General features: G+C 40.1%; 1 protein-coding gene across 1 annotated transcript in view; it reads left to right on the top strand.

Annotated features, from left to right (window-relative positions):
• Positions 1–13,745, top strand: part of Pappa2 (pappalysin 2) — a 235,288-nt gene extending 221,543 nt beyond the window's left edge. Inside the window, exons 21-22 of the mRNA XM_021175322.2 lie at positions 11,356–11,454; positions 13,395–13,745. Coding sequence (XP_021030981.1) covers positions 11,356–11,454; positions 13,395–13,469 — 174 coding nt within the window. The 3' untranslated portion in view covers positions 13,470–13,745. The remainder of the gene's footprint in view (positions 1–11,355; positions 11,455–13,394) is intronic.
• The last annotated feature ends 514 nt before the right edge of the window (positions 13,746–14,259 follow it).

Here is a 14,259-nt window from a genome sequence, read left to right as displayed (position 1 = left end):
CCTCCTTCTTCTTCTTCTTCTTCTTCTTCTTCTTCTTCTTCTTCTTCTTCTTCTTAAACTGCTGGGAATGTGGAAGGGATCAATAAATGCTTAAATTGATAAATTTACTAAACAACTTGTGTTTAGCTCATGCTCACTCCATGTCTCTGTCTCTCTGTCATTCCACCTCTCTGTCTGTCTCTCTGTCTGTGTGTCTCTGTCGTCTCTGTCTCTGTCTGTCTGTCTGTCTGTCTCCCTCTCTCTCTCTCTCACACACACACATACACTCAGAAAGAAAGAGAGACAGAGAGAGAAAGAGAGAAAGTTAACAAAGTTGTTTCCAATTTTTAAAGAGATCTCTAGCTCCACTGGGTTATTCTGAGAAGGATATGTTTTTCTTCTTATGTCCTTTATTGTTAAAATAGAGATTATCTCATAGTTTATTTTCTTGCAGATACCTTTTAGACTTTGGTTCTGAGTATATCAGATGCTTTCCAGAGGTGGAGCATATGTAGATACTGTGGTGAGATGATGAGAATCTTCAGAGGGGTACATGCAGCATGGAGGTGGGGATGGTGGAAGAAAGAACAGGTGAATGGACAAACTTCGATGACATCTGTGGCTGAACCTCCACTCTCAACAGTAGAGCAAGCAGACTGTGTAACTGGATATTTCAGATACTTTTGTTGATAGGCCTTGTTAGTATTATTGCCAATTTCTGTATTATTGACCTATTGCTCTGTTGCCAAGTGGGTGGGTTACACTAACCTTTAGTTGCAGAATTTAAAGAGACAGGAAGAGTGATGTGTTTGTCTAGAAGCCACCCTGGAGGGTAGTTGAATGCTCTATTCTCACAGACAGGGAACCATCAGGACTCAGTTTCCAGAACCATTGTGGTCAGGAAGTAATCACAAAGAAAGAGCTGCTGGTTCCAGGTTATTCAATGATATCATTATTGACTGTATTGCATGCCAGTGCGCATGATAAGGAACTATTATCTCTTTTATTTTTTAACCGTTCCTGTTTTTTAAATGAGGAAACTAGGTGTCTGACCATGCCATTCGCTTTCCAAAGCTACAGAGCTAGCAAATACAGAACCAGTAAGTGAATTCATTTCTATTGTAGTGTAAAATGAGTAAATGATTAAATCCAGAGAAAGAAGTACATGACATAAACTAAGAAGGAGAATGTTTTAAGACACTGAGAGATGAGTGTGGGGTGCTGACCACCACCTGTTAGGCCACCTCCCTGGGCTTTGCAAGCTCAGTCCAAGGAAGAAGAGGCAGAGGAAGTATACCAATGAACTCTGCCTATCTGTTCTCAGAGTCTCAAAAACATGGAGCAAAACAGATGCAATTGATCAGTGGATGAGTGGCTAAGACACACAGACAAGCATCCCGTAGATAAAGAGAATGTAAACAAGACACTTTCACGAAGAATAGGTTCCATATGGGTGAAAGTGAAATGGAATAGACCAACCAATTAGCAGAGAACAGAAGAGCCAGCTGACATCCCAGGATGGCGTGTCAGGTTGAGGCAGAGAACCACAAAAATCAGCCACACAAATTGAATTGTCCATAGACACAAGAACTTAAAAACTAGACTGGCCTAAAAGAAACAAGCATGCTGGCAAGAAAATATTCTAGAATAAACACAACCCATCCCTCTTGCCATTCCTCAATTTAACTGGACCTGGATATTCCCAAGGGGTCATAAAGTTGTCCTGTTTAAGTTGTAGAGAAAGCCTGGCAGAGATTGGACTGAACAGAAAGTGTTCTGGGTCCCTCTAGACCCATGTTTACATGGGAAAGTAACATGTATACAGCTTCTCGCTGTCAGAGTAGACAGGTTTGGCTGCCTGATTATGCTGAGTCCCATGACTCAGTCCCTGGAGTGTGGCAAGGAGGATTCTCTCTAGCTGGGCTTTCAGTGAGCAAATTGTTTAATAAAAACATAACGTGATTCAAATAGTCAAAATGTTATAAACCTTTATCTCCACCAATCTTCTCCCCAAATCTAAGCACTCAGCTCTTTCTGGCAATGTCCCTTCATCACCCCGTGTCTGCTTGCTTTTAGCCACTCCACATTACAAGCAGTCAGCTCTGTCCTTCTCAGCTCAGGCTATTTGATCTGAACTTCTCCTAGCTCATTCTGCCCCAGTTCTCTCCCAAACACTCTGTATTGTCCTCAGATCCACCCTATAAAGTATAGCTTTTGTCATGTTCTTCTGCTCAAAAAGCTCTTCAGTTGTTCCCTATTGTCTTCAGGATATGGACCAAATTCCTCTGGAAAGAAATTTTTATACAGTTCCAAACTTGGATCATTAATTTTGAAGCAGAAAACCACAGATATATCTTTTCTTTCTTTTATTCCTTTTTTTCATGTCAAATCTTGGCTGATCTTTAGCTTTCCTACTGGGGTTATTCTTTTTAATTCTTCGCTCAAATCTTACTCATTCTTCAAAGATTAAGTCTAATCCCATATACTACATAAAAGTTGTTCTAAGTATACCATCTCTCACCTTTGTGAATGACTGAAGATCTTATTCGTGTGGTGTTATTAATTAGTCAGGGGATTCTTTTCATTTGCTTCCAATGATGTTTCTGCTGTCTCTGATGCTTCTCATATTCTGCCTCATTCTGTGTGTTAGCAACAAAAACCTTCTTAAGACAATAACTTTGTTATATATCAAATGTACTACGATACCCTGTATATAGGAGACACACAAAATATGTATAAATTAGGTGTGTCAAGATTTTAGCTATGAGTATCATACTTGACTCATAATAAATGTTTTGACATTCAGCATCTTTTTTTAAATTTAAACTTTATATTTATATTTGTGCTTGTTTGTATGTGTACATACCTACCTTTCTATACATATATTCTCTGTGTGCGTGTCCACAGAGGCTAGAAGAGGTCATGTGATTCCCAAGAACTGGAAGTACAAGTTGTTGTAAGACTCTTGGTGTAGGTGCTGGGAACTGACTTCAGTCTTTTATAAGAGCAGAACGGGCTTTTAACTACTGAGCCATCTCTCTAGCCAGATATTTGATTTCTCATAGATTTATGTGACATTGGCCTTTCCTAGGACAAAAGGTGGCTAGTCACACTGATGACTTTGCTGGGGAACTGTACCATGTGTGTAATGGGGAAGGCTGAAGTGAAGAATGTGTGAACATGTGAATCACAGTGCTAGAGGTCCTGTGAGCCTGACAGACCTGGACATCAGCCAGTGATGCTGATGCTGTTCTAAGTCACATTATGTGACAGTTACCATCTTTTGTCTTTAAAATATGTGTGATAGCACCACCAACCATATTTGTTTATTGTGAGGATTCATGGGCATGCATTTTAGGGTACATAGCATGTACTACATAGCATTTTAAAAAATCATTTTGCTTGTTGGGAAGACGATGTTTTATAAAGATAGTTGGACCTTTAGGTTTGTTACTAGTGCCCGAAGATATAGAGGAAGTGTGTGTGTGTGTGTGTGTGTGTGTGTGTGTGTGTGTATTATATAAAATCTATATTATAATCATGTGTTAATAATTATACAGGCTGTCTTGCAGATGTGAGATGGAGTATCTATGTGTTGTATCATATATGTGTGCCATAGATGTGTATATATATATATATATATATATATATATATATATGGCTACACATACTTACATATATGCATCCATTTATATATTATATATATACAAAAGAGAGAAAACAGGTTCTCTGACCTCTAGTTCACATCTAAAACAGACTCAACAAAAACTGGGTGGAGTCCCACTCAGAGGGAACATACTGCCTCGACAAGGTCTTCTCTCCTACTGTGGTTTCCCTAAATAGCTTTTCCTTAGGACTCTCCACTTTTCCCTCTAAACTTCCCTTAGTGGGATTAACTGCTGGAAAAGAGAGCAAGGGAAAAGATGGGAGAGACAGAAGTAAAAGAGAACAGAATGAGAGAGAATGGGAAATTAAAAAATTAAGACACACAGCAAACAGCAGGAAGGCCAAGAAAAATATTTAATCCAAACAATGAATATTGTCATTTCCTCCCACAGTCTGCATTCCCAGTCATCATCCATGGGCCATCTTAGGAAGCCAAGAAATGTTGAGCTGCCTGGCATGTGTGCATACATGGTAGGGGGTAGGGATGAGCATGCATGTTGGAGCTCTGGTAGAACATTCCAGTGGCCAGCTTAGCCTGCCTCTACCTCCCATGAGCTGAAGGCTATCCAAGGAGCCAGAGACCAGAAGCAGAGGGAGGAGAAAGCTCCAGGATTACATGGAAGTCCAACACTCTTCCAAGACCCTTTGCTTCATTTTCTTACCTATCCTCACCTTCACAAGAATGTGTGTTCTTAAGCTGAGCAACCATTGAATGTTCCATTTATAGAGTCAGTAGCCTGGAAGGGGTAGCTGATGGAGACAAGGAGGGACTGAGAGAGTAGCCACCTACTGTGGTGACCAAAGGAAGGCACCAGAAGGACCCGTCCCACATAGCATGATGGTCACAGTGGCCTGAAATTCTACTGTTTTCCTCTGAGTCTTTGAGAGTCTACTGTGAGCAAGCCTATACCTAGAAGGTTATATTAAGCCATTGTGATAGTCAAATCATGCTTTCCTCAAACCTCAGGCCACCTCCTCATGGTCTGTTTCATTTAACAGTGAGAAAAACCTCAGGGCATATGAATTATCCAAATCAATACATACCAAACTTCTCTTCACCCAGTCTTGCCTCTTCGCACAAGGTGATCCAGTCTTGGAGGTGCTTGCCTACCCCAAGACAGGAATAGATGGGGTGGGCAGAGTTAGAGTTAAGGGTAGGAAAGGCATGACAGACATGAGAATTCAGAGTAAACATGTATCTGTGCCAGGAAATCATGTAATGAGCTCTAACTGGCTCCAAGGTACAGAGCTGTACATCTCTCCATAAAGTCCTATCTAAGCCACACTACTCTTGCAAGCTTTTCATCCATCTTTCTGTTGAGAGTCATGGTAGTGGCTATTGCTAGTGGGGGTTGAGGAGGGCCCACCTAAAGGCCTCATTTACAGATACAGTATTTTATGCCTCCTATCTGTCACCAAAGCCACGTGACACATTCTTGCAGACTCCGAGAGCTCCTAGTTCTCTACCTTTATACCAACTGCAAAACTCACTTTAACTTAGAACTGAGAGGTTACCACTATGGTTTTGAGAATTACCCTAGTCTATAGAGCCCAGAAAGGCTTTCCTCTTCTGTTTTTTGTTTGTTTGTTTGTTTGTTTTTGTTTTTTTTACATATTTGATACATATTTCTGTATACCTGACCATTGCTCTCTCACAACTCCTCTATTTTTTATGAATGTGAGTGGTCAGGATACTGTCCAAGCTAGAAACATTTGTGATTGTCCCAAAAGTGTTGGTGGCAGAATCTTGAGGTTTTGCTTTTGGGGGTCTTCATTCAGAGAAGTCATTCACCAGCCTATGAGGCCTACAGTAGAAGTAGCCTCTCTCTTGCTTTCATGAAACTGAGCTATTAAGTACTTGCTGTGGGTCAAACACTGTCCTAATCATTGAGGCTCCATTTGTTCACCCACCCCTTAGAGTAATCCTGTGAGGTGTCCAAGCAAATGTGCTGTTGTTTATAGCAAAGTGACTTACTCAGAACATAGCAGGGGAATTGAGCAAGGCAGGACTCTGAGCAATTGTCCATCAAACATGGTGTCTATGCTCTTAATCTTCATGCAGGCACCAAAATCTTTATGATTTCTGAGTTAGAAGTGATGGAGCTCTGGGTCCGTTGAAGGAGATGAAACCTTTCAGAGAAGGAAGCCCTGTGATCTAGCTTTGCTTGCTCTAAATTGCTCTAATCTAATTTTCTTTCAACAATTTTTGTCCATGGATATTGACTTCTTATGGCACATATCAGGTAGACATAAACAGAATACATTGATGCTTTCTTCCATTTGCCTTCTCTGTAGGTTTGGACAAGAAGAAGCTTGAGTTCCTATTCAGAGTCCATAAATCTATATATGAACCACTGACACATTGTAGACTACAAGACTAGACCCCAAGCCAAGCAAGGTGGCATAGGACTATGATAGAAGTTATTGGAGTGGCTGAACTGGGCTACAGAGTGAGTTCGAGTACATCAATGAACACTCAGCAAGACCATCAGAAAACGAAAGGGTAGTGGATATAGTTCAATGGTGGATTGGTTTCCTAACATATGGAAGGATCTAGATCCACTCCCTAGTCCTAAAAGATGAAAGACTAAAATGCCTAGTGTTCATGTCAGCTTCCCTCTGGTAGCCAAAAGAATGTGTGTATTCACTATTTTCTACAATGGCTTCTTGCTTATTGACTATAGTCTTGAGAATTGGTCTTCAAGGTGGTGCTCCTTTAAGATAAAACTCCATCAGATTCTTGACATCTTAGATATTCATGAGTTCAGCAAAAGCTTAGGCTTGAGTTATGAAGACTTCAGAGATAATAATAAGCAGGACCAGACCTCCCTGGTCTTCCAAGTAAGCTGTGTTACCTGTATAGTGTTAGCATGTGGCTGTGCCTTTCTTTAGAGTCCTCATGAGCTTCCTTATTAAAATAGCAACAGTGTCCCTTACTCTAACACACATTGTGAAGACCTGTGATCTAGTCATTCCTACCACAACTTGGTTGCTGATTTGCAATCACTAAGATTTTGTGATTTGCTGTCTTCTTTCTGTTCTGGTTTTCATTTTCTTTCTCATTTGTTCCCTGAAGAATTTATCCTTCTTTCTGAAAATCTTAGCAGTGAAACTGAGAGAATGTTTTAAAATTTTTTTTAAGTTTTTGAGCAGTTACATTTTCTTGCATACTTAAATTTGGTTGCCCCCTCCACATGGCCCTCATTCTCCTGCCTCACGTACCCCTTCCACCACATATCCTCCATTTTCATTTCAGGTGACTTATACAGAACAAGTTTCCAGATTCTATATTTGACTTCTTCCTTGCAGGAACTGATGCATATAAATTCTCTAATATGTACTAGAAATATATAAATATATAATAGAAATACATGAATATGCTCATAGAAACGATGTGATTCTAATGAAGCAGCTTGTCTATAGAGTGTCCTATCAAAGGAAGACTAGTGAAAAGGAGGGACATGGTCATAGATTATGCATAGTACAAGGCAAGGTTGAGAAGGAAGGCAGGCAAGATGTCATCATTATTGAGGAGCCCGAGTATGATGAAACTTGATCCACAGGTCAGCCTACTATCTGGAGCCTAGTCATAGCTTCTCTAGAAAGAGACAACTTTGGAGTCCTGAGACAGGACTAATCAAAATGAACAAATGGATGTGCTCTGATTTCTCATCTGTGTAACAGTAAACTTTGTCTAGAAATGACATATAGAGAGAAAACAGTGCTTAGTATCAGGTCAAGCTTTTATGTCTACTTCTGGTTTAAGTCATCCCTGTAATCAAACAAAAATTTGTGCACCAATGATTCCAAAGGGAGAATCCCATCTGGTCAAGTTCCCAGCCTTTATATTAGCAAAGCAGGATGGTGGGAGTTCAAACTTCCTTCCTAGAACATAGTTGTGGTCTTAGGTGCTATTTTAAGCTGCAGAAGAAAAAAAATCTTGGCATTGTCCAAGAAATGGCTGTGTTGCAGGCTTATCAGTCAAAATTCATGAAACTCCCTTGAGGGTGGGTTCTATGGCAAGCTGAATGAGGTCTCCTTCTCTACTGTCATCTTTCTTCACCTTTGATTGTTCTTTCAGTCTTGTCTCGGTGGACTCACCTAGTCTTAGACTGTTCTCCTGAGAAGACAGAAGGAGCAGAATCAATCTCCCAAAGGGGTTCCTCTCATCTGTAGATCTGAGTCAAGTTATTTCTCAGCCAAATTTTAGTGCTAGTCCATCAAACTGTAGGCTACTAACAGTGGTCATCCTCAAGAACTATAGCTATATTTTCACTACCTCAGTATCCCTTTAACAGAATCCTGCATATATAGGTATAGAATCAAGAATGTTCACTGTTTGGCTGAATGACTAAAACCAAAGGCAACAGAGAGAGCCACCATCTCTGTGGCTCAGTCTGTTGGGGCAGGAGCCACAAACAACCAGTCTTTGTACACAATGGGAATAACTCAATCTGTTTACAAGAAACCTTCTGTAATAGTAGAATTAATGAAGAGAAAATTGAATTTATTTTAGTGTAGCTCCCAAAACTATACAGATAAACTGGCATGTGTTCCAAGTGTACTTATGTTGATTATTTATCTGATTGTCTCACTTTCTTGTGATACAACTACCATCTACTACCAAGAGGCCAGTAAGATAAGCCTTTCTGTAACAACCAAAATAGCTACCATAAAGGGAATGCATCATGAGAAGAGCAACTCAAGCACTGCCTTTGATATAAGAATTTATTTTAGTTATGATCTGTAGGCTTGGAATTCTGTCTCAATGTTATATAACAAGAAAAATGAATGTGGGGTGTGTGTGTGTGTGTACACTTGCACATGCATCAGAGGAATCAAATTTAGTACAGAAATAAATCTTTCTCAACACTGAGGAGAACTAATGTTCATATGATGACTTTTGTTACATAAGTACCTGCATTTTTTAGGGTTTTTTTTCTTGTCAGCATGATATAAAATGAGATTAAAAAGTGACCTCTGAGAAGTAAGATTCAGATTTTTGAAAAGCGCACTTGCACAGGACACCTTACAGTATAAATGAGTTGGACATTCTAGATGGGGAAAGCTACACAGGACGGAAACCTTCCCAGCCCCAGTCTCTCAAGAGGTAGCCTGAAGAGAGGAATTGTGTACTGAATCTCATATCTTCAGCTGTTGAGCTGAAAGTCCACTCTACCCCATCTTTGAATGCTTTCAAATATTGGATCAAGCAGTCATTTTTCCTCCCCCCCCCTTTTCCTTTGTATCTTTGGATTCAAACAGTCTTCCCAGGCACATGTTGCTAGAGGAGACTCTTGTTTGTTGAGGGTGGAGTGGTTGGTTTTGGCATGTTAGGGGAGGGGCAATTAATTCTAGTAGGTATTTAGTATATTAAAAACTTGAGTCTTTCCAAAATTTCCTCTGTATTTATGGCCCCCCCTTTTATAAGTTCTTTCCTCTCTGTATGACCCTTTAAAAGTAAAAAATAAACATCTTTTAGAGATCAATGCAATAGAAGCCCATTGAGGCCTAGAGAAGATCACCTAGGGAGTTACTGCTTCATCGTAGGTTCCCTTATGTTCTTGAGAAGAGAAGCCATCCATGGTAAAGATGTTACAAGGAACAATTACACAGTATTCCTCCCTAAAACATTTCAAAAAGTAAAGGCTGGATCAGGAGGAATGGCTGTTTGTAATGTTTTTTATTACAAGCATAACGACCAAAGTTTAATCCCAGAACTCCTGTTAAAAACAAACAAGCAGGGTTTTGTGATACACATTTCTAATACTACTGTTACAAAGGCAGAAACAAACAGATCTCTAAGGCTCTCTGGCCATGCATACTTGATAAGTTTCATCTGAAAACAATAACCAAAACAAAAACAAATGGCACAAATGGCATCTGTGGAATGGTACCTAAAGTTGTCTTCTTATCTCCCCAAGGATGCATGCATGCACTGGCACACACATAAATATACATACATGCATATACAGAGTATAAGCTATTTTTTTAAAGGACAGCATCCTCTCCATTCTAAATAGCATGCTACATGCAGCAGTGGAGAGATATGTGAGGTGAGTTTTTATAATTATAGCTGTCATATACATGGTTAATAAAAAAGGAGCTGACCAAGTTTGGCCAATTAATTAGTCAAGGTTGAAGGGAGATTATTTAGTACTAGGTAGATAAATTATTCTCTAAGCACTTGAAAAAGGAAAACAAAGAATCTTTCAAGATGGATCTGGTCCCCCAAGTTATGATTATGTATGCATCTCAAGCTTTCAGGGACAAAAGTAACTGGTCCTGTGTGAAAGACAAATGCTCATCTTTGAATCTTCTTCCTCCCAGAGAAGCCTGTGTTGCAAACAGAATCCATTTCCCTTCTGCTCTCAGCTGACATGGCTATAGAGATGTGTGACAGATACCCAACAAATAGCATCTTTTCAATGGTTGGCAACTGGGTATAATCTGGGGTGAGATGTTCAAATGACCGTAGGACCCAAAAGAATAAGTCAAAACACTGAAGAAATGCCTTGGATGAGCAACTCATTTGCTGAACATAGCCATTACAGAATTGAGTGATCTATTTCATCAAAGCATGATGGACTATGGGATGATCTCTGTCTTTGACATTTAAGGAGGGTAGGGGAGAAGTGGTCTCCACTTGTACCTCGAAGGTGGTCTCAGGACACCAAATTTCTGTGACCCGAAGAACTTGTCCATGAATTGTTTCCTAACGGTTTACATTTGGCCATGAGATTCAGAGGGTAAGCCAGGGAAACGGTGTGGGTAGGCTGGCTGATAGAGCCTCCTGGATGCTCTATTGTCTATTTTCTTCAAGAGGCAGCTCTCTGGAGAAGCAATATATTGGTCTGCTGAACTGTTTTGTTTTGTTTTTAACTGCTTGTTGGTGTTCTTATCACACTTTCTCTTTTGGGGTGAAACATTCCATTAACTCTGGCTTAGTTTGGCCCCCTTTCCCATTTTGGTTCCTGTTAACTGATGGTGGTAATAGGAATGTAGGGAAATAAATCAGCCCTCTCTGCTCAAATGCTGTGTCTAGCTGCTGTGAGTCAGGTAGCTAGCTTAACATGAGGTGCATTATGTGCCAGTCCCAATGTCCTTAGCCTGGGATCACTTTGACCTTGGACAGAGAACATATATATCATCAAAACAAGCTGAGGACTTCTAGAGACTCTAAGTGCCAGGCTTCAGCAAAACCAAGAGGCAGGCATAAAAATGAAGAGAAGGAGCCTTACATACAAGATATGTGATAAATGATGCCTAACTCTTCCTAAATCTGGCTATGTGATTTGGGAGATTATCATGTATAGTTTTCTCACTGATAAAACCAACATTGTCACAAACACTGGTTGGTTGTTTTTGTTTTTTTTTGAAAATTAGCAGAATTAAAATGTAGAAGTAGAACATACATACTATAAAGATTTGTTATTACAAGAAAGCTAAGTAACTGGCCAGAGCATTTAATGATACAGGCAGTCCTCACACTAGACCAGAAACAGTTGCTTGGTGTGAAATCAGACAGTACCTTGGACACAAAGGTTTTTTTTTTCTTAAAGCTTTTCAATGTTTTGAGAATGTAGTTTGCCTTTTGGGTGCTCATTCACAATCTCTTGAGTATTTGGTTAATTTGGTTGGAGTCAGAGGTGATTTGGGGGAGTAGGAAGGGGGCAAGTTCCACAGGACACTGACTTTGTCTCTTTACAGCCTTTCCAAGCAGATGGTTGGTGTGACACTATCAATAACCGGGCCTACTGCAACTATGACGGGGGAGACTGCTGCTCTTCCACACTCTCTTCCAAGAAGGTAAGTGGAGTAACAGGGATGGGTGGAGAGGCCAAGGAACTAGTGGGGCTTTTGCTAGCTCTCCTTCACAGTGCATCATAACTGGCTCTTGCCCAGTCATTAAGAGGGAACTATAAGGATTAACACTGGAGAATCTGAAGTCACTGGGAGATTAAGTGATTAGGAGATTAGGTGGTGAGTGTGGCTTACCAAACTGCCAATCTAGTTGCTTATTGGACCAACAATGACTTTTCTTGCTTTCAGTCTGATGCCTATTTATTATTGATCAGACAAAACAGTGACTTTTCTTCCCTTGAGAGACCTAGTTTACCAACAAAAAGCTTCCCAGGTATTCCTCATCTTTGTAATTAAATCAAAAGCCCCAATAGTCCTATATCATCTGTTATAAATATATCATAGGAATGTGTCAGATTGCTACCTGGACCACTCTCTGAACCAGGTCAGTAATACTCCTTTGTCTGATATTTTCCTTGTCTCTGTTATTCTTGGTTCTGTTAGATCAATAGATAGGCTCCCTATGTCTGTAAAATTGAGTGAGCTGAAAATTTTCAATGTCATGAGTAAAAATCCAAGTGCTCTGAGGATATTTGAAGCTAATTGGCTAATTCAATGGATTTAAGATATACAGATGTTATTTCCTTCTCTATATGTAGCTCCACAATAAAGCCATGATCAACTGACTGGAATACCACATACAGTTTTTCTCTTCCAATCACTTACTGTGTGCCAGGCCCCATGCTCAGCTTTGTATATGAACAAAGTGACTTAACATGGAGTAATTAACCACTCATCAAATCACCAACCAATTTGGGCCTCTGTTTCTCTGAAAACTAATTGATCTTGAACTAAGAGAAACAAAACATGAACTTTGACCTTAAGACAGAAAAGAGGTCTATTACTTTCTATTCTTACTTGTGGAGAAAGTGACTCAAGAAGCTCATGTATATACAGGAAGACATGGCCACCTCGGAGGAGTCACTTAACTCTCCCAATTTTATCTCTGCAAACCTGGGTTTGTCTATGAATTTTAGTGTCTCTGGCTAGCAGACAGAAAATCTGAGGTTCGAAAGGCACATTATTTTACCTCTCTATTGACTTTATATCATGTTTTACTTCACATGTGCTAACAATCTCGTGGACAATCACTAAACCCATCCCTTCAGTGTATCTTCACTAATCTGTGACATTTATGTTCATTTCATTTAGTCATAGTACCTGAAAGGTAGAATATTTACCATTCTCATGTTTCAACATTGTCTTATATTTTCATTGTAGACACTCACAGGGAATTGCTTATTTGCTGCTAACAGTACAAATAGGACAGAAGCAACTTTTTCTGCACCATCTCTGCGATGGGATAATTACATAGACGTGAGATAACAGCTACACACAATGGGAAGGGAGATGCACTGTCTCGAAACCTCAAAGCATATCCTAGACTCAAGAAAGACAAAAGGTCATGCATATGAAGATGTCACAGATGATCCCCCTGCTCTCAGAGCATGGAGGAGTCAGAAAGATGAACATTTAGGGATTCTTCGCTAATGTATAGCAGCCGTGGTTCAATGAGGATTACAACAACAAAAAAATTAACTGGACATTATCAGTCTATTAGGAGTAATTCCAACAGTAGTTTTAGGTGTAAAATAAGGTATAAATGTGTTATACCATTCATTTGGCCCAACCACACAGATGTTGTCTGGAGGGTGGTACTGATGTCTTCTTACCTTATAGATGAAGAAAGGAAGAAATGAAGGATGACCTTGCCTAAAATGACATGGTATATAATAAAAGGAACCACTGTTAATTCTAGGTCTCTGATGCAAGCCTCCACTTTCATACTTCTTGTAGTACCAAGTGAGGAAAATTAAAGCCAGTTGAAAATTGTGAAGCTTGGCCCTAAAAAACGGATGATTTCAACTTCCTGTTCACTCCCCTAGGTCATTCCATTTGCTGCTGATTGTGACTTGGATGAATGCACCTGTCGAGACCCCAAGGCAGAAGAAAACCAGTAACTCTAGGAGCAGAGCCCACCTCCTCTGCCCTGGAGGCAGACTAAAAGAGAAGCTCCCGTAGCAGGATGCAAAGGGTGAATGAACAAGATAGGTTCCATGGTGGAAGGAGAGCCTAGAAGAGAGCCTTTAAGAAATGCAAGAGAATGTAGGTGCCAATTAATGCATTAAGTAGTCCAAGTAGGGAGGGATTAGAGGCAATTGTTTCTGTAAAAAGACACTTGGTTAGAAATGGAAGGAGAACTTGACAGACCCCTCCCCCCATCTGTACTCTGCTCCATCCTTCTCTCAACTCTCAATCTCCTCCCCACTCTGCACGCTGTCAGTGGCTCAGCCCCACCCAACATGTAAACCCATATCAAAATAGTAGAAGATAAGCTGCCAGGGACTCTGTCAATACCCATTTCAGATGGACTGTCATCTTTCAGGGCTCATCTACTCCAGACTGGCCCTTTGCCTTTCTTTTGTGTGGTCTCTCTCAAATAAGGAGGTTAGCTATTTCTTTATAAGTATTTAAACATAATTATATAAATATATTATATATTATATTTTTTGCTGTTTACTAAGCTACAGATTATCCATTGTTCCACAAATGCTGCTGTGAAGTTCATGTCCAGAGGGATACTGAAGCTTCGAGGACAGAAAGAAAGGTTCATTTGCCTTCTTCCCATAGATAGGGATTGGCAGGTCGGATGGGGAGAAGAGAGTCGATGGAATTCTGGATGCTAGCCTGTCAGCTGATCATCATTTTATGACCTGGGAGCTGGGCCTACTAAAAGGAGATAGACTTGGC

The sequence above is a fragment of the Mus caroli genome, chromosome 1 (assembly GCF_900094665.2).
Source record: "Mus caroli chromosome 1, CAROLI_EIJ_v1.1, whole genome shotgun sequence".
Classification (NCBI taxonomy): Eukaryota; Metazoa; Chordata; class Mammalia; order Rodentia; family Muridae; genus Mus; species Mus caroli.
This window is presented reverse-complemented; position numbering and strand designations above follow the sequence as displayed.